This window comes from Helianthus annuus, chromosome 3 (genome assembly GCF_002127325.2).
Source record: "Helianthus annuus cultivar XRQ/B chromosome 3, HanXRQr2.0-SUNRISE, whole genome shotgun sequence".
NCBI classification, from domain to species: Eukaryota; Viridiplantae; Streptophyta; class Magnoliopsida; order Asterales; family Asteraceae; genus Helianthus; species Helianthus annuus.
Window position 1 is genome coordinate 135,955,811 of NC_035435.2, and position 20,951 is coordinate 135,976,761.

The window sequence follows — 20,951 nt, forward strand, 5'->3', positions numbered from 1 at the left end:
GAACCCCTTCTTTAACAAGAAGAAGGAAGGGAATGTACGCGCGCGCACATCAGCAACCCTGACTCCTGAACCTTCAAGAGCCACATCCGAGCAACACACCCGTTTCGAACGAATATGGGAATGCAAAACCGCAGACACTCATGAGTCACTGCGGACATAACCATAGCTTCCGGAAATGGTTGCTACGGTAGAGCCACAACTAACTCCACATCGAGGAACGAAACTACTCCAAGGAAAACTCCTCGGTATTGGAACGGGAAGGAAGGTGCCTAAGGAAGAGATGCGGACGAGATCCCCAATGATCATACGAGCCCTTGTCGAACAACAAGCGATCGAACAAGCGGTAACAAGTCTGCTTATGACTTTGTTACCCTACTTGTACGTTGGATAGAATAAACAATGATAGGTATTACCATGCCTATGATCATGTTTATTTGACCGTTATCCAGAATCACATTGTTCGACCAAACATGGCCAACAATGACGCAAGTGCCCAACGTTGTTCCCACAACCGTGGCCAACAATGTCAAGCAACGAGGTAACCGCAAAGGACGTGCGGTTACTTGAGAGCTAATGGGAAGAACATGAACACCCCACGAAAGGAATCATCATTAGATATCCAATCATGGGAACAACATGCTCTCTTCTTCATTCACCACTTCAAAGGTTGGTTCGAAGTTTGTGCACACCTTCAACCACCATCTCAAAGATTGGTTCGAAGTTTGTACACTTCCTCCAACTAATTCCTACAGTTGGTTCGGTACACCAACAGGTGGCAACCAGCCAAAGGCTGAGAATTTCGCATCAGACGAAACATTTTCACCGGTACGGAAGAGGCGTCAAATGACCCTTCCAGACCTCCAGCTTGATTTACAAACAGAAAAGACCATCCACATGGTCTAGGATCTTCTCCAGACTCCAAACTACCTTCTAAACACCATAGTCCAGTACTCCTCCCACATACAACTTGTATGTGGCAGCAACACTAGACTGGGGGGACTTGAAGGGGTATGGTCCCAGATCTCGCGTCAGCATCGACCGCGAGTGACCATTACCCTTATCAAAACCCCCACCAGCTAACAACCTACTTGTGCCCATGCGAGAACGCGTCGACACAAGGGTTGAATCCAATCTATCTAGTGATGAAGGAGGACTTACATGGAACATGAGAACGGTAGAGTGATGCGACATAGCATCACATCTGATGTATGAAAACGAAAGTATTCACAGCGATGCGGCCTCGCACCGCGTCCAGTGAACACTTCTATCAATACAAGGAAGCTGGATGACAGCAACAGTCACCACAGGCGATGATGCGGCCAACACCGCATCTCGCGTATTTCTTGATCACAAGCAAGAGACGCGATAACATCAGATGTTACCGCAGGCATCGATGCGGCTAGCACCGCATCCTATACGCTCAACAAGTGGGACTGACACCACAGTGCAAGTGGAACCAATGGCAGTCACCTGTCAGGTCTACGTAAGCGACAGACTGACGTGGCGTCGTCTCCCCGGCCGACATGTCTGACACACCTGCAAAGGTGCAGCATGCCGTCAGTCTATCCTTCCACCTCCTCCTTCACTCCTCGGCTATAAATACCAACCCCAAACCAGGTTTGAGGTATCTCTTCACAACTCTCTCACTACTACTACTATCTTACTTTGCTTCCCAAGCAAACTACTGATTCTCACGCCGGAGAGTGGTAACAAGGAGCACCCCCCACCCCATCCTCCTTGTTACGAGTCACGGTTTGTTTCCTTGTGCAGGAGATCAACCCACCGGTGATCCAGCCAGCGATCCTCGAGAGGAAAGCCAGCGATCCTCGAGAGGAAGGGATTAACCCTTCTTGACGAGACCAGTGTGTTAACCCTGCCCGGTTAACCATTGTTTATGTATTTCATAAATGTATGCGCTAACAATGAGTGTTAAAATGGATACAAAACTTTGCCTTAATCATATGCAAGTCTAATGCTAGCTACCAAATTTGTTTAAACTAGCTATATCGTTGATATTCCGACTAATACTAAATCTAACTAAAATTATGATGTGTCACATTAATTATTAATGTGTCATGCAGAGACAAAGGAAAGACAAATAGCTAACATGTCAGCATATCTGCCAATGCCAAAGCCCAAAGGAGGGAGGGAGTCATCCCAAAATTTATCATTTTCTGCACATGTCACATCAACGCCATCTTAACATATTTTCAATTTCCCCTATTGTTCCCTTTTGGAAAAACTCGTCTCACTTTTTCCCATCTATGTATGTATATATGTGTGTAATGTTCGGTGAGCATCTACCGATTTTTTTTTTTTTTTTTTTTTTTTTTTGTGGGGGGGGGGGGGGGGTCTCCAAAAACTAGAGAAACGATGTGCCTACCCGTGGAAAATTTACACCTGTTGTAGCCTGTAAGGGAGTGATTTCCCCATCTCCCTCTTCGTGTCCCCTAATTATGAATTCAAATAACCCTGACAAGTGAAACGTTAAAAGACACATGAATGTTAGACCATCAATAATTTGGAAAATTTACGAAAATGTTATTTGACCAACGTTCTTTACGAAAATGTCACGTTCATGCGTCCGTGGACGGGCTCCTCACATGGGATGCGTCCGGATGCAAGGGATGCGTCGGGGAGGCATGGGATGCGTCGGGGAGGGCATGGGATGCGTCGGGGAGGCTTGGGATGCGTCGGGGGAGGCATGGGATGCGTCGGGGATGGACTCTTCAACATTTGAAAGGACATGTGTCAGCTCCTCGTTAATGGACTCTTCAAGGTGACGCACAGACTCCTCCCATGTGGAGGAGTCCGTCCACGGACGCATGAACGTGACATTTTCGTAAAGAACGTTGGTCAAATGACATTTTCGTAAATTTCCCTAATTAAACTGAGTGGAGGAGAAACTATTGGTAAAAAGATTCATAGTCTGATCAATCGTAGTAAAAAACATATTGAATGCATAGAAGTTGCAAATTAACTTTAGATGTTTCCTATACTAATGAGTGAATACGCATGACCAAAATTGTCATATCATCATTGTAACGTGTTTTTTTCCTAAAATGTTTTGACCTGAGTTCATTTTAAGTGGATGTCATTTTATCTTATTTGGTTTAACCCGTTAAAACTGTTTTAACATGCTTGATCTTATATCCAGGCTTCAAAATATCAGTAGGATTTATCTATAATATAAAAGACAATGTGAATATGTGATTAATATATTAATTTACCAATACATTCCACGTTTAATTGGGTAAGAACTAAGAATTGATTTGTTATTTTTGTTCGTGTGCTAAAATAATATTAACAACCACAAAACTAAAACACTTAAATGTTATTTTTAACATGGCAAGATGCCATGAACGTAGTAAACACACGTAATTCCGTTAAATTGTGTACATGTGTCTTCTAATCTAAAACTATAAATAAAGCCATGTCAAGTTGTCAACTAAAAATTTAAAATATTTAACTTCCATTTTTAGCCAACAAATTTACGCTGTCGCCTGTGTCTCAAATTCACGGAGGCGGGAAATTGGGATCTTGGAAGTGGACCAAATGCAGCTATGTTGTTTATATTATTATTCGATATAATTAATAAAAGTAACAACCTTAAATTTCGAAAAACGTTAACCTAGTGTTGATATTTGTGTCCAAGTCAACTAAAAATCGATTTGAACTCAACTGAACTGATTTTTAGAATCTGGTCTTTAGGCAGTTTCAGCCTGAATCAAATTACTAATTCCTAAATTGGTTTAAAAGTAAAATCCAACTAAATTCAAGTTAAGATTCATCTCAAATTTAATTGATTCCATCCTTATTTGGTTTAAGAAAATATTAGTAAGAGAAACCTGAATAAATGAAAACTAATCTATGAACACATGTACTTGTGAGTGCACACATGTCACTAATAATTTTTTTTTTGAAGGGCACATGTCACTAATAAATAGACAGATGGTTCTAGTCGGAAGATCATTTTTAGAGAACAAAAAAACAAACAAATATAGAATTCATTGTTTCAGTTTTAAAAGTTTTAAAATATAAGAAAACAATTTAAATGCAATATTTATTAATCTATTTGAAATTCAATATATAACAAGTTTTCTGGACTTTAAATAAGGAAAATTTGAAGAAGTCAAAATGAAAAAAACTGAACAAAACAAAAAATATATAACACATTTCGTTTATTTTCAATAATATACACGGGTAAACATTTAAAGTTAATAAAAATACATAAACAAGTTAGTTTAATGATTTTTATGTAGATAACATACACCTAACGTATATCTACAAACTAAAACTTAACAAAAACACAAATTCAATGATTCGCAACCAATTGGTTTAGGGGTGGAAATGTTTACCCACTTATGTGTGGTTCTTGTCTGGGAGATCTCAGGGTCAAATCTTGCGGAGGGGCAACCGTGACACTGGTTCAAACTGGCAATAATATGTCAACCGCGAGATTCCTACTCATGACCTGGACGATCAAAGGCGAAAGCTAATCGGGTGATCTAGCCGTTAAAAAAAATAAAAACATAAATCTTTAATAAAAGAAATTAGATTAATCTAAGTTTATTCTTTTTATTCTCCAAATATACTATGATCTAAAATAATTAATAAACAATACCCCAATAATCAGAAATGTTGCATGGCATCATCTTAATCGCTTCTTGCTGTATATGAAAAGCTAGAAAATTTTCAAACAACACATTAGGGAACAACTATAGAACACATAAGCTCTAGGGGTGCTAAATGGGTCGGGTTTACGGGTTTAACCCGATCTGAACCCGAAAATTTTAGACAAACCCAAACCTGAATCCGAAAATTTTGTCATTCATATGAACCCGAACATGACCCAAATATTAATGGGTTAACCCGAACACGACCTGTTCAACTCGAATTTTCAAATTTTTAATTCTTTTACTGCTAATTAATATATTAACATTAAATTTTACTACAAAAAACAAAAATGTATATAATACAATTCTGTGTCAATCTTTTTAAGTTATAATTATGCATAAAACACACACAAATTAATTTATAACATAAAACAATATTATAAAAAATTAAGAAAATGATAAATGGGTTAAAAGGGCCAACCCGACCGGGTTGACCCGAACCTGACTCATTTAGCTAAACGAGTTCGCGGGTTCAACCTGAAACTGACCCGAACCCGTTTAGACTAAACCTAAACCCGTAAATTTCGTGTTAGGTTCGTGTCGTATCAGAAATTCACACCCCTGTATTTGGGTTTGTATTATTCAAATCTAGATCTAAGCACAAATGTCTCATTTGAAAAGATTGGAGTAGTCTTGGTTTGTTGTAGTTCTGTTTCGAGTTGTATTGAGTAGTGTTCTTCGGTCCCTATTTTTCCTTGGTGCTAATAAAATTTGCCTTCAGCAAATAAAATATACACACACAATTTGAGGGGCATATTGTACTTAATTATATATTTCAAGGGCTTTTCTTGAAAACAATAATTGTCAAAGGGTCTTTTATGAATCTTTGTAACAACATTGTCTGTTAAACCCAAAACCCCCCAATTTCTTCTTCACCACCGTTCTTATCTAATGACTTCATCACTCTCACTTCTCACTCAAATCCCACTCCCGCCAACAACCGACGGCTCCGTCGGTATCCGGAGCATCACTTACCGGAGATCCGTCGTCTTCCCCACCAAGAAATGGAGGTGTTCAGTCTCTCCCGGCCAGTCACCACCGCCCAAACACCGGCAGCGTCAGTCCAAGAACCCAGAATCCGGAGAAAAAGGAATCGACCCAGTTGGCTTTTTATCTAAATCTGGAATTACCCACAAAGGTTTCGCCCTTTATCTTCGCGAAAGGTATGTTCTTTTTTATTTTTTAGGAAAAATTGACCCTGTAATCGACCCACTTAAAGTTCAGGTTGGTAGGTTTCGAGCTAGTGGTGCACCAAGGAATTTTTCGATAGGGTTCCGGAATATTTTTGAAAATTTTAGGCGGTATATAAAAAATTCGGTTCATATCGGGTTGGTTCTGACCAGGTTATGTAAAACAAAAAACACCAAGCTAAAATTTATATAATCATCAAAAACACTTCGTTACAAACATATTTGAAATGTTGTCATACGGGTTTTCATTTTTTGAAATCTATCCAAAACATCATCTAGAGCTACTTTCCTAAGCAAGCCTTTCTCTATATAACATATTCAACTATCACTTAAATTCTCATCGCCAATCCGATTACGCAAGTCGGTCTTCACGTTCTTCATTGCCGAAAAACATCTTTCAATGGTTGCGGTGGGTAATACGAGAACAAGCTTCAATAGACGATACACCAATGTAAATGATAGGTGAATATTTGTTGAAATCATTAACCTTACAAGACTTGACAAACCATCCAAGTTGGCGTGTGGGTCTGGGGATCACAGAGAGCGGGGGCTGAGAGAGAAGGGGAAACAGCGGTGGGTTGGGTTATTTTATTTTTGTTCAATTTCAAATTATAATGGATTGGGCTTGGGTAATTGGGTTATGTATTCTTTATTGGGCTAAAGGAGTAAAGGTTAGGTGATTGTTAATTGGGTTAATTTAGAGTGGTTAATAATTATATAAATTAGGAATAGGAATATAGGTTGTATTTTAATAAAAATCAGAGTTTACTTAATTTTTTTTATTAATTCATAAGTTTTTTTTCGTAAGGGGTGCGGTCGAGATTTTGCCGGAAATTAACACTGAATTTTTTTTGTCAAGGGGTGCGCCCGCCCACCTTGGCTAAGGGGTGGGTCCGCTCCTGTCTATGAACAATACAGTTAGTTTTTTTTCATGTCCCGGGTTTTTTGGGTCGGGTTGTTCGGGTTTTTGACGGGGAAAAAGTGACCTGATAACCAACCCATATAAGGTTCGGGTTGGTCGGGTTCAGGTTTTTCGGGCATTCTCTAATTCGGGTTCCGGTGGCTTCTTATTCCGGTCAGGTTTCGAGTAAAAACGGACATCCCTTACTAACAATTTCTTTTTTTTTTGGATATTGGTTATATTTTTTGTTTCGGGTGCAGGTATAAGTCTCTGAAAGACCTAAAAGATGAAATCTTGACGCGCCATATTGATTTCAGAGACATGGCTTCTGGGTTAGTTTTACAATGCATTCTTTCATCTTAGTTTTTTTAGTAAATATAAGAATTAAGATTATCCTAAATATTTATATTTGATTGTGGTTATGTAATAATTTAGGGTCTAATAATCTGTTTCTGAAACTGGTTATTCAAGTAAATGTAAAATTATATGATCTGATTCGGATCGTTCAACTTGCAATAATCAGTTTAGAAACACATATAAACACCACCTATAATGGTTAGCTATGCAAATTTTTTCATATGTCTATGTTGATCGTTACTTTACGTTCTTTGTACAGGTTTGAGTTGTTAGGAATGCACCGTAACGTGCAACATCGAGTGGATTTCATGGAATGGGCACCAGGTTTGGCTTTATACTGAGATAATGATTCGTTTTTGTAAAAAAAGGGTTTTGCTTTTAATACTGAAAATAAAATCAGGTGCGCGCTACTGTGCAATTGTTGGGGATTTCAACGATTGGTCTCCGACTGAAAATTGTGCAAGAGAGGGGCATTACGGGCATGATGATTACGGGTATTGGTTCGTGATACTTGAAGATAAGTTAAGAGACGGTGAAGAACCAGATGAACTCTATTTTCAACAGTATAATTACGTCGATGATTACGATAAGGGTGATAGTGGTGTCACTGCTGACGAAGTTTTCCAAAAAGCAAACGATGAGTATTGGGAGCCCGGAGAAGATCGGTTTGTAAAGTCACGCTTTGAAATTATTGCTAAATTATACGAGCAAATGTTCGGGCCAAACGGGCCTCAAACGGAAGAGGAGTTAGAAGAAATGCGAGAGCGTGAGACAGACTATGAAACGTGGAAGGAAAAACATAAAGACGATCCTAACTTTAATTTGCATGTGATTGATAGTGGAAAGGAGTATGATATCTTTAATGTTATTGATGATCCCGTTTCAAAGGCTAAGTTCCGGGCTAAAAAGCCTCCTATTGCTTACTGGTTTGAGACCCGTAAAGGAAGAAAAGCGTGGTTAAAGAAGTATGCACCTGCTATTCCTCATGGAAGCAAGTATAGAGTGTATTTTAACACTCCTAACGGGCCCTTAGAACGGATTCCGGCTTGGGCTACTTATGTGAATCCCGGTACCATATTCTCATTATATCTTTGTTTTAGATGTCGCATTTTGATGCATTTACTTATCAATGGCTATAATGGGTTAATTCATGTTATATTGGGCTAACCAAAAAAGTTAGCTAAAAATTGCCTTTTAGTTGTTCAAAGTGGTATTTTTAATGCTTACATCTTCATAGTTATTCTATTCAGAAATTATATTATTAATGGAATATATAAGTGGTGGGTGGGGGGTGGGGGGGTAGCATACAATAGGCACTTAACGTGCGAAGCGTACAAAGTGCATATTCAAAATGGCGCATGTTCATTTTTATAATACGCATGTTACAAAATGCAAATCCCGCATGCCATCAAACATGAAAATTACGCATGGTTTAAACTCAAATTATGCATGGGTTGGGTTAACCCTAATTACGCATGTTATAAAACATTACTACACACGTTATTTGCTCAGTTCGTACCTTCGCACTCTGGGTCACTTTCATGATTGACCATGCTTGTTTCATTTTTATATAAGTTTGAAATGTTTTGTTTGATCTGTTATATATAAAATATAACCTAAAGTCAAAATTGCCACCTTTAATCTTATGATATGTTTGTTCTTGTTGGTGCTTGATTATATAGAAGCTGATGGAAACCAAGGATATGCAATCCACTGGGAGCCTCCACCCGAACATGCATATAAATGGAAACATAATAGTCCAAAAGTTCCAAAATCTTTGCGTATATATGAAGCTCATATTGGTATTAGTGGATCAGAGCCAAAAATCGCGTCTTTCAGTGAGTTCACCGAGAAGGTTAATTACTTATACATTAGACTAAATTACGTTTTTGGCCCCTGTGGTTATATCACTTTTACTATATTAGCCTAAAATAAGAATTTTTAACATATATGCCCCCATGGTCTCTATAACTAACCATTTTGACCCCTAAGTCTAACTATTTTGGCCCCCATGGTCTCTATAACTAACCATTTTGGCCCCCATGATCTCTAGACTTAGGGGTCAAAATGGTTAGTTATAGAGACCATGGGGGCAGATATGTTAAAAATTCTTATTTTAGGCTAATATAGTAAAAGTGATATAACCACAGGGGCCAAAAACGTAATTTACTCTATACATTATATCTATTGTTTTATGTTGTAATATCATCAATTTTGATTCATAATATTTTTGCCCCTTTTGGTATCCATAACACCATCTAAATACATTATAACTACAGGTTCTCCCTTATGTTAAGGATGCCGGATACAATGCAATACAATTAATTGGGGTCGTTGAGCACAAAGATTATTTCACAGTTGGTTACAGAGTGAGTTCAACTTATCTTCCTTGCTGTTTATTACTCTCTTTGTGAGAACAAGAGGTGGCAAAATGGGCTGGTTGGACTGGGTAACAAGTTAAAAGGGGGGTTGAGTCAAAATGTGCATTTTGTATGGGTGGAAATGGGACATGCGAGGTTGGGTTGACCCCAATATTTTAAATACCGGTTCATACCGGCCGATAATACCGGCAGCCGGCCTCGACGCCGGTATGATAAGGGCCGATTAAACTAGCAAATGGTAAATGTTATGTGCCGGAGGTAAATCCGGTAATACCGGTTCAAAGCGTTGTACCGGTTAATCTACAAATTTGATTTTTAAATTTTAATTTTTTAATAAAATCCCGATAATTCCGAGATTTACCTTCCATATTTTGGTAAAAAGGTGAAAAAACCTAGCGATCGTTGATTGCTTGCCGCAAACAGTTCGAGGCTTCCCGTCGAGACTACCTGTCCATTCCATTGTTGCGTTCCAAGTTCAAATCGAGTACTTTTGGAGTATTTTTTGGATTATTATTTTTTTTATTATGGTTATGGAATCATGTACTTTTAGATTATTTTTTGAGTTGAAGTTGTATTATCATGGAATTATAGGGTTAACTAGTCAACCCGGTATTACCGCTCGGCATACTAGTTAAACCATTTCTGAGCCCTACCCGGTACAGTTTAAAAACCGGTTTTTAAAACTTGACCCCAGAACACGATTTGTCCTTAGTTTTTTGTTAATAAAAATTTACTGTGTCGAATATGGTTTCAGAAATTATATTAGTTGATTGTAATATGATTTTTTCCAATAAATTGTTATAGGAGGTTTTTTGCATTAGATATATACTTTGGCGACTTTTAATCTGTTTGACCCATTTCTTTTAAGCTATTTGTTTGGCCCGTCATAGATAAAATATAAGCTGTTTACTTATATATAAGTAAATGGGCTGCCACTAATGAGATTATCGGTTTCAATGCAGGTAACTAATATGTTTGCAGTCAGCAGTCGGTATGGGACACCTGAAGATTTTAAGCGCTTAGTTGATGTAGCACATGGTGATCACCGGAATATCATATGATGCATAAAACCTTAAAACTTAATGTTTGACCATGCATTGACCTATGCGTATGTTACCTTAATGTAATTGATCTTTCTACTGAACAGGACTCGGATTGCTTGTCTTCATGGATATCGTTCATTCTTACTCAGCTGCAGATGAGATGGTTGGATTATCACTCTTTGATGGATCAAACGACTGCTATTTTCATACAGGTTAACACTCTTTTAACAGAGTCGATGCTTTATGTTCGAGTAAAGTACATGGATGGTCTGCGTGGTTAACCAAAATTTTGGATTTAGTCCCTAGTTTTTCAAAAGTACATGGATGGTCCCTATGTTTTAACCAAAATTTTGGATTTAGTCTCTAGTTTTTCCAAAGTACACGGATGGTCCTGTGGTTAACTAAAATTTTGGATTTAATCCCTAGTTTTTCAAAAGTTCACAAATGGTCCCTATGGTTTGCACTTTGTAACGTATTTAGTCTAAAACTTTTGCCCAAAGGACACCGATGGTCCCTGTGGTTTGTAGTTTGTAACGATTTAGTCCCCAACGTTTAGTGACTAAATGCGTTACAAAGTGCATACCACAGGGACCATCCATGTGCTGAAAATTGAGGGTTAAATGCGTTACAGGGGCCATCTGTTTACTTTAAAAAAAAACTAGGGACTAAATTCAAAATTTTGGTTGACCACATGGACCATTCGCGTACTTTACTCTTTATGTTTTGGATAAGCAAATATGTAATACTCATTTGTGTATTCATAATTCCCCAACTAACTAGGTAAGCGAGGACAACATAAGTTTTGGGGTACAAGAATGTTCAAATACGAAGATCTTGATGTTCTCCATTATTTGCTCTCCAATTTAAATTGGTAAGAGCCAATCATCATTGTTCGTTTACTCGTAAATTTGCAATGCGTTTTTTCTTTCGTTTTGAGAATGATTCAGTGCAAAATACCGTCTATTGACATAGAGTCTTTTTCATTTTCCAGGTGGGTAGTTGAGTACCATGTTGACGGTTTCAATTTTCATTCTCTTGCATCAATGATGTATACACACAACGGGTTTGCGTCATTTACCGGTGATATGGAGGAGTAAGGCATCCATAATAATCTCTCTTTCTGGGGTCAAATATTTTAATTTTAATAACATTTCAAACTTTTTTCAGGTTCTATAACCAATACGTTGACCGGTCAGCAATATTATATCTCATATTGGCAAATGAGATATTGCATACTCTTCATCCTAATATAATAACCATTGCAGAAGATGTAAGTAACTAAGTATATACTGTTATTGCGTTTTATGAATCTTGGCAACATTTTTTATTTTATTTTTTTTTATTAACCGCGTAGGCCACACTTTATCCTGGATTATGTGAACCTACTTCTCAAGGTGGGCTAGGGTTCGATTACTTCGTGAACCCGCATGCTTCTGAAATGTGGCTGTGGTTTTTAGAGAATGCTCAAGATTCTAGTTGGAGCATGAGCAAGGTTTGCAGTTTTGAACCGTGAAAATTTCCAACTTGTTATATTTTGAAAAGGGTGTTTGGATGTGCGTCATAATGGTGATCATCTAATCAGTTTTTAGTAGGGTTGTTCAGCGAACAATTCATGAACCGTTCGGAAGTTTGTTTGTGTTCGTTCGTTTAATAAATGAACGAATCCGAACAAGATATTTCGTTCGTTTAGTTAAATGATCAAACATGAACAGAGGCCACATTCGTTCGTTTATGTTCGTGAACGTTCGGTAACGTGTTCGTTTGTGTTCAATAGTTTATTAGTGTTTCTAGTTTTTATATTTTGTTTAAATACTTCAAAATTCCGACAATTAAAAAATTTAATAAGTATCGGTGTATTATGTATTCTGTTCATGAACACTTGTTAGTGTTCGTTTGTTTCCCTTTGTGTTCATGAACGTTCGTTTGTGTTCGTTACCTAAAATTAACAAACGAACACGTTCATTTCCTTAACGAACGAACACAAACATAAAATCTCGTTCGGTAAGTGTTCATGAACAGTTCGTGAACACATATATTGCCTTAACAAACGAACTCGAACGAACACAAACATAAAATCTCGTTCGGTAAGTGTTCATGAACAGTTCGTGAACACATATATTTCCTTAACAAACGAACACGAACAAGGTCTTGTTCATGAACAGTTCGTGTTTGTTCGGTTTGTTTGCAACCCTAATTTTTAGTGTTGACTACAATGATTTACAACTGATTATCTTGATTGTGATTATACAGTATTACATAATTAGTAGGGCTGTAAGCGAATTGAACGTTCAGCGAACAATTCATGAACCGTCCGGGGGGGGGGGGGGAGTTCATTTGCGTTCGTTCATTTAATTAATGAACGGACATGAACAAGAAATTTCGTTAGGTTAGTTAAATGAACGAACACGAAAAGATGTCTAGTTCATTCAATGACGTTCGTGAAGTTTTGTAATGTGTTCGTGAACATTCGTTCATGTTCGTTTGTTTATGTTGTTCATTAAAGATTTTTTAGCATTTATTTATTTTATCTAAACTTTTTTATATTCTTTAATTCTTATTTATCTCATTACCCAAACAAATAAAATAGGAAACCCTATCTCCACCTTATTTATGCATCGCTCCACTTTCCTTCTCATCATTCACATCAAAAAATATTATCGACTTTCGTTCAACGATTAGGGCTTCAAGGTCTAGCGCCGCTCCTTCTCACCATCCACCTCTAGTCACCGTCATTTTTCGCCGATTTTGTCTTTGTTCGTTTGTGTTCGTGAACACGTTCGTTTCCTTTTCCTTAATGAATGAACACGAACATAAAATCTCGTTCGGCAAGTGTTCATGAACCGTAAACACATTATATCCTTAACGAACGAACACGTTTACAGCCCTAAATTAATTAGTTTAAAACACACATCCAAACACCCCAAAAAATTTATCACTTTTTGATCAAAATTCAATCTTTATCCCAGATTGTTGACACGCTGGCAGGGATCAACAGAAATTCCAATAAAATGCTTTTATACACTGAAAACCACAACCAGGTAAATCATTATTTGGAAATTTGTTGTTTTTTTTTTATTTGTTTCTTCTAATTTTATTGTTAAATTTATTTGCAGTCTATTTCGGGAGGGCGGTCTTTTGCTGAAATATTATATGGTCAAACCTTGGAGCAATCACCGGTCATGAATGACTTGTTACTTAGAGGTTGTTCTCTGCATAAGGTTGGTTTAGTCATATTAGAAACCTTTACGACACGAACATTTAAATTTGTGTAAAATATATATTTTAATACTTATTTGTGTTGTTATGTAGATGATCAGATTAATTACATACTCGATCAGTGGGCGTGCTTACCTAAACTTCATGGGTAACGAATTTGGGCATCCGAAGGTGAGCCGTTATCTGAATTTGTTAATATTATTTGCTTTCGGAAACCCCATGAAAATTGCAAGTGATTAATTGTTGCTATTTGTATTTTATAGCGGGTGGAATTTCCCATGTCGAGTAACGGGTTTTCCTTCTCACTTGCTAACCGGGATTGGGATCTACTTGCTAAAGAAGGGGTCCATCAAAACTTGCTTTCCTTTGATAAGGTATTTAGTTATTTTGACCCGTTTGTAGGTAAACGGGGTTAGTTTTTGTTATACATTCACTCGTAACAGGTTAATTTAAATATTTATTAAGTTCCAAAAAAGGAAATACAAAGAGTGTTTGCGGGTTGTATCAGCGCCCCCAACCCGCTTGGATCCGTACTAGAAAACTAAATTCTGACATGAATGTTGACCTATGACCCGACTTCTCCGACCCAACCCGTTTTCTGTTTACTTATTTTACAGGACATGATGGACTTGGAAAAAACAGAAAAAGTAATTTCTAGATGGCTTCCGAATATTCACCATGTCAACGACACTAATATGGTGAGGTGATTCTGACCATGTTTGAATGATGTCAAGTTTCATCAGCTGATTTTCGAATACAACATCTAATATATATATTTGCTCGTACAGGTGATATCGTATTTACGAGGCCCATTTCTCTTTATTTTCAATTTTCATCCCACAAATTCATATGAGAGATATAGTGTAGGCGTTGAAGAAGCCGGAGAGTATCAAGTAAATATACTGTCATTTCTTTCTTTTATTTTTAATATTTTTCGTATTCATTTTCTGATCTTTTATATTTATGTCAACACAGGTCATTCTGAACTCAGATGAAAAAAAGTATAGTGGTCAGGGATCGATAGGGCAGGATCAGTACTTTAGGAAAACTATTAGTAGAAGGTAAGCTAACGACATTTTGTCTAATTATATGTTAAAATAACGAGTCAAAACAGGTTTGGTTTCGTTTGATATGTTCTACGCTATTTAAATATAATGCTTCTTTTGATTTGAATTGTTGAAATTTTGTTTCATTGCAGAGTTGATGGTATGCGTAACTGCATAGAAGTACCATTGCCGAGTAGAAGCGCTCAGGTTTACAAATTAACACGAATTTTGAGAGTATGAACATTGCAAGCAGTTGGTATATTATTTCATTAGGCTTTACTAAACCCGTAAATTTTGTTCCGTTTTATGCTGATGCGGCTAATGCAAAGGTCCCCAAGGTAAATTTGTGTCCCGGGTCATCTTTGTTTGACTTTGAATGCAAACTTGTATTTAACGACTATGTTTTGTATATATAAATATATATTACATATTTTACCGTATGATGCAAGCAACATTCAGTAGGCATTTATCATTGATCAGTTTCATGGATGAAAAGGTTTGGCTATTAATCAAATGTCTCAACTGCCCATGGGCGGACCTAGCCTTTGGCTAGGGTGGGCGGCCGCACCCCTTGAAAAAAAAATTTAGTGTATATTTTAGGTAAAAAACCCGACCGCTCCCCTTGAAAATATGGTTGAACACCTCATCCGCACCCCCAACAAATAATTTCTGGATCCGCCACTGCAACTGCCTCCTCATAAGATGTGTGCTTTTGTGATGCAATGAACCCCAACGCGTCCACAATTTAACACTGAACCTATTCACATTGCTTAACTAACTTGATAGCTCATGTTGACTGGCATGATGATGGGTCAGCTATTGCTGGGTCTGGTTTGGTCTTGTACCGAAAATAAGTTATTCCCATAGGCGAGCTCACCGAAATAGTTACTTGGTACATATTGCTAGATGTTTACAAAACCCCGGTAGTTTCTGAACCAGAACCGGTATTGAAACCGGTTTGGCAAGCGCCGGTTAGGGTTGAACCCAAGCTGCCGGCAGTGGCGGATCTAGAAAATCTTCATAGGGGTAACGTCTTAAAAGAAAGGGGTAACGAAATCGAAAAAACGTTAAAAAAATGTCAATTTTTTCCAAAATTTACACTACCGCCGGAGCGCCAAGGGGTAGCGGAGGCTACCCCTTCTCATATGGTACATCCGCCCCTGGCTGCCGGGACTGGTAATGGGCCAACCTGATAAATCAAGCTAGTTTGTGCTGGAGCCCATGAGACAGAGAAAGCCTTTAAAACACCCATTGAAGGCCCAAAGGCTTTGTGTGTAAATCTGTAAAGGAATATACTTTATATACTTATGATAACAAAGTTTGTTTTTAAAGAAAGCAAATGTAACGGACGAAAGTGTTTTCAGTTTTCATGTTACTTCCACCAAAGGAGAAAAGGAAGTTTGACCAACATGTAACACGTTTGTTGAGTCATTGACCATGTTACTTCCACAGACACATGCACGTGACTTACATATCAAAAGTTTTTACCATGTTTCTACTTTTACTTTTGGAAAAATTACAAGTTTTGTCCTTTATCTTAATACCACTTATCAGGCGGTGTCATTTTTAACGAATTTTGACAAGTTTTGCCTTTTACAAGACATTTTGTTGCACATTTTGTCCTTTAGGCTTAACTTAGTTGGATTTTCTTGTTAAATCTTGTCACCCAAGGGTATTTTAGTCTTTTTACCCATTTATTTAAATATTATTTAAAAGAATAAAACAAAATATTTTAGGGTTGACTAAAATAAATAGGTAAAAAAACTAAAATACCCTTGGGTGACAAGATTTAACAAGAAAATTAACTAGGTTAAGCCTAAAAGACAAAATGTGCAACAAAATTTCTTGTAAAGGGCAAAACTTGTCAAAATTCGTTAAAAAGGACACCGCCTAATAAATGGTATTAAGATAAAGGACAAAATTTGTAATTTTTCCTTTACTTTTTTATAAAATGTTCTCTTCACCTGTTGATGTGAAAAACTAGAACCAGTTAGTTTACATTGTTGGTTGATTATCAAAGCTTACTTACAATATGAATGCTTAAATCTAGAAGTTAGAATGTGATTCTTTCATTGATGTGTAAGTTTACGATTAAGTTGGAACTACAAGTAATGCCAAGGTAAAATGGTAGGAAACCCATATCACCAATTGCCCATTTTATATCATTCCTCATTTAGTTTTAAAGTATCTAGCTATTTATTCTCCATTTGCTAAGAATAATTTGGAGCTAAACCATAAAAATGACACCTCTTTTGTGCTTGCTCGTAATAGCCGAAATAACTGTGATCTTGGTCCTTTTGTTTAGGACACCTCTAAGGAGACTAGTAATGTTTGTATTGGATCGTTTAAAGGAGGGCCGAGGTCCCATAATGTCAACGGTTGGAGTGACATTGTTTGCGGTCTTGATGTCGAGTTTGTATAGTATAGTGAGGATTCAAAAACGCTCCATGGAGACGGGAGGCATTAATCCAACTGACCATGTTCTTTTGACCAATCATATTCTCGACTCGTCTCTCATGGGTACATTTTCCATTTGGTTTACCAATTTATGATTCCCAATAGGGGTTAGGGTCGTAACCAGTTGAGTTCTTTTGAGATATCGTCAAGCTCGAACTTGACTGGCTTTTAAAACTCATATATTTAAACTTAATTCATTCTTCATCTACTCTTCTATTTTAAAACTTGAGCTCATGATCGACTCAACTTTTTTTATTAAAAAGTGCCAAAATTAATACCTAATGTCGGTATTAATCAGATTGATAGACTCGAGCTAAGCTCGACTCTATACTACTTTTGTCGGTATTAATCAAATTAATACCTAATGACGGTATTAATCAGATTGATAGACTCGGTATTAATCAGATTGATAAACCTATGTTGACATAATTAAATTAAAGGATACAAATTGCAATTTACTAACACAAGTTTATTAAAATTTTTGAGGTTTTCATGTTAACTATTATGATATGGATACCCTAATAATTTATATCGCTCCGATTTAAAATAACTTTGATTCGGTCTTTACTTAACTTGACTCGTTTAAGTTTGGTTTAATGCATGTGATGCAGGTTTCTGCCTATTTCTCGGATTGATGATAGATAGACTTCATTACTATGTTAAAAGGTTCGATGATTCCGAAGAAATTAAACCATGGAACAAAACCAAGAAAACTTATGAGACGGAGACTGATTGAATTAACCTTCGTGTATATAAATAATGTTTATATGGATTAGATTTCTATTGATATTTATAGTTTTATGCAATTACCAAAATTTAATAATTTACCCTTTTTTAGAATAAAGTGTGTTAAATAATGAAATCAAACCAAAATTTAAATTTAATTTAATTTAAATTTAATTTAAATTTAATTTAAATTTAAATACTACTAATTAGTAACACATCTTCGCATGACCTCATTGTACCTCTTGCATCAATGTTTGTTTATGCTTAAGTTGCTTGTATTTTGTGTTATTTGGGTTGTAAACCCTTTTGATATTTAGGTGTGTAATGGGTTGTCTGCATACCCCTTTGATCCGAAGCTCCCACCCAATCTCCTCTTTCCACCACCCAAACCCAGAGCGATTATTGCCGCTTCTAGCTGTCGATGACTGTATATTTCTTCTTCACATATTTTAGCGGCTATCGTTTGGTCTATTAAAGGTAATAGCATCGTTTATCGAACTATTAGGGTTTCGATGTTGGTTCGTCTTTGACCTGTTTCATGAGTGGGTCTGTGGTTGTGTGTTGCTTTTACACTGGCTAGGCCTTTAAGATCGTGCGATATGGTGGGGCGGGGGTTTGGGGCATGGATTGACACGTGGAGTTCGAGCTCTCCGCTGGTCAGTGATGTGTCCGTAGGGTATGGCGGGGCGTGGCTAGCCCGCGTGGCTTGGCCAGGTTTATTACAATAAAAAAAACTAAAATTAAAAAATACACACAACATTTAAAAAAAAAGCCTAATATTTTATTAAAATTTCCTAAAAATTACAAAATGCTAAAAATAAAATTACAAAAAAAATCTAAAGCGTTAGGTAGATTTCGAAAATGGCGAGCTTGTCAGACGGCTTCCGATCCTTGCCCCGGAACTCGATGTTGGCCACCGCCACTCGGTCTTCGTGACTTATCTCACCGCCCGGGAAGCTGTCGTAGTAGGCTTTAAAACGATCGAGCTTCGGTCGTAGCTCGCGCCATTTGTGTTGGCACGCGTTTAAATTGTGTCGGTCGTTTCCCACGTTGTGCTGGTAGCTAGCGAAAGCTTCTGGCCAGTAACGGGCCTCACCGGGTTGGCGACCCTTCATCGCGTCCATGACGCTCGTGACAAGGGCTAGCTCTTCCTCATGCGTCCAAGAGGCCATCAATCAAGTGTTTGTGGGTAGCGGTTTGGGTAGGTGACTTGGGCTGGGGTAGCGATGTGGACAGCCGGTGGGGTTTAGCGATGTGGACAGGTGGGTGTGTGAACCGTTTGGCTTGGCCAAACGGTTATATTTTAAAATTTAAACATGGCCCGCTATGACCTAGCCAACAAGCTAATAGGAGCTGGCCACGTAGGACCGCTAGACATGCCCAACGCCCGGGCTAAAACTCCCGCCCAAGAGGCCACGCCCAAACCCAAGCCCACCCGGGGTGGTGACTTGGGCGTTTTCAGCCAACCCACGCCCCATACCCTATACTCTAAGGCCTTTTTTCGGTTGGTTTTTTTTTGTACCGTTTGTTTTTTGGGGTTTGATTGTGCTTTATGTTGTTTTTTATGTTATTTTTTGAGCTCTTTGTTTTGCTTAAGACCAGACTTTGTTTTCTTTTTGGTTGAGGAACTTGTAATCTATTGTTGGATGAAGATGAACTTGTTGTTTCATTCGAGACAAATTTGGTTTATGCAGATTATTTGGTTCGTTTATTTACGTGATGATGGAAGTTGAAACGTATATTGGTTTCTTTGTGGTCCTTTGAAGCCTTTGGTGTCACACCCTAACCGATTGTAAAAACATCGAGGTGAGACGTAATAGATTGCTCAAACATAACACTAAATTGCAATAGTATATTAAAATTCAAAATTTCATTTTTCATATCATCAAATCAAACATTACAATGTTCAAAAAGGAAATAGAAGCGGGAATTTCGTAACTAAAACACACATATGCATAGTTAAACTAGCTGAGTATCCAGATCCACCCTAAGTAGTTTTCTTGTGATAGCATCATCAAACATTTCCCACAACATGTATAAGATATCCGTCAACACGAATTATGTCGGTGAGCATTCTAGTTTGTCAACATAGCATATATAAGAATGAATCTCAAATCCACATGTTTAAGGTATACTAACTCACGTTAACCCAAAATTCGAATAAAAAAAGATACTCAAATTCAAATGGCGAAAAATAAAAACTCTCCCACCACCTTCGACGGCAGTACAAACTCCATCAGCGATAGCGAGATAGCTCCCCGTCGCTTAACCACAACGGTTGTTCCCTCAGCTGCCATCTCCTGATGTCCCCACCCCTCAGCCGCCATCTCCTGATGTCCCCACCCCTCAGCAGCCATCTCCTGATGTCCCCACCCCTCAGCCATCGTCGCCCGATGTTCCCACTGTGACACCTGTGTCACCACGAACACCAAACAAATGCCAAACCTATGAAACATTGTGTTTCATACCTGGGATTTGTATAAATATGTGTATCCTTTGCACATATCAATTCTTGTTCAATTCCGAGCTTTAAATCGCTTTCTGGAAAGTTATACGCGCACTGATGCGTAAAAGTAATCAGTTTAACGCGACAAACACTCCGGAATAGTGAAATAGGCTTAACATACCTTAAATGACCTTTACATAACTTAGAAATAAGTTTTGGAAGGTTTGGTATGGCAAAAACAAGTTTATTCGGTCGCAGGGACTATTTGCGTCAAACTGCGAAACTATACCGATTCGTATGGTGTCGAACAGTCCAGAACTTGATCATAAGTTAAACATACCATATATAACCTAATCATAGCTTAGAAACAAGCTTTGAGTGGTTCGGTGTGCGAAAACATGCTTATATGATCATTCAGGGACTAAAAGTGTCAAAAACGGCGTAAGTTTGCATTTTCGCGCATATCTTACGTTCTGACCACATCTGGACATCCAAAATTTTTGTACACACTA

The 20,951-nt window shown here is 37.7% G+C and overlaps 2 protein-coding genes across 3 annotated transcripts; both read left to right on the top strand.

The window, feature by feature from the left end:
* Positions 1–5,538: 5,538 nt before the first annotated feature.
* LOC110929705 (1,4-alpha-glucan-branching enzyme 3, chloroplastic/amyloplastic) lies at positions 5,539–15,293 on the top strand. 2 transcript variants are annotated; one of them, XM_022172883.2, is made up of 20 exons: positions 5,539–5,839; positions 7,028–7,099; positions 7,384–7,448; positions 7,525–8,193; positions 8,807–8,979; positions 9,404–9,493; positions 10,468–10,543; positions 10,653–10,760; positions 11,329–11,419; positions 11,540–11,641; positions 11,716–11,818; positions 11,903–12,040; positions 13,515–13,586; positions 13,662–13,766; positions 13,858–13,935; positions 14,028–14,138; positions 14,382–14,462; positions 14,553–14,657; positions 14,740–14,825; positions 14,963–15,293. In XM_022172883.2, exons 1-20 carry the CDS (start codon positions 5,568–5,570, stop codon positions 15,048–15,050), a joined length of 2,685 nt encoding a protein of 894 aa, XP_022028575.1. In that variant the 5' UTR covers positions 5,539–5,567; the 3' UTR covers positions 15,051–15,293. The 2 variants fall into 2 exon arrangements, with proteins under 2 accessions (XP_022028575.1, XP_035844381.1); XM_035988488.1 differs by lacking the exon at positions 9,404–9,493 and having other exon boundaries at positions 14,963–15,282.
* A 1,674-nt stretch (positions 15,294–16,967) lies between these two features.
* Positions 16,968–18,090, top strand: LOC110927997. Its single transcript, XM_022171268.2, has 2 exons — positions 16,968–17,330; positions 17,879–18,090. Exons 1-2 carry the CDS (start codon positions 17,051–17,053, stop codon positions 18,001–18,003), a joined length of 405 nt encoding a protein of 134 aa, XP_022026960.1. The 5' UTR covers positions 16,968–17,050; the 3' UTR covers positions 18,004–18,090.
* The last annotated feature ends 2,861 nt before the right edge of the window (positions 18,091–20,951 follow it).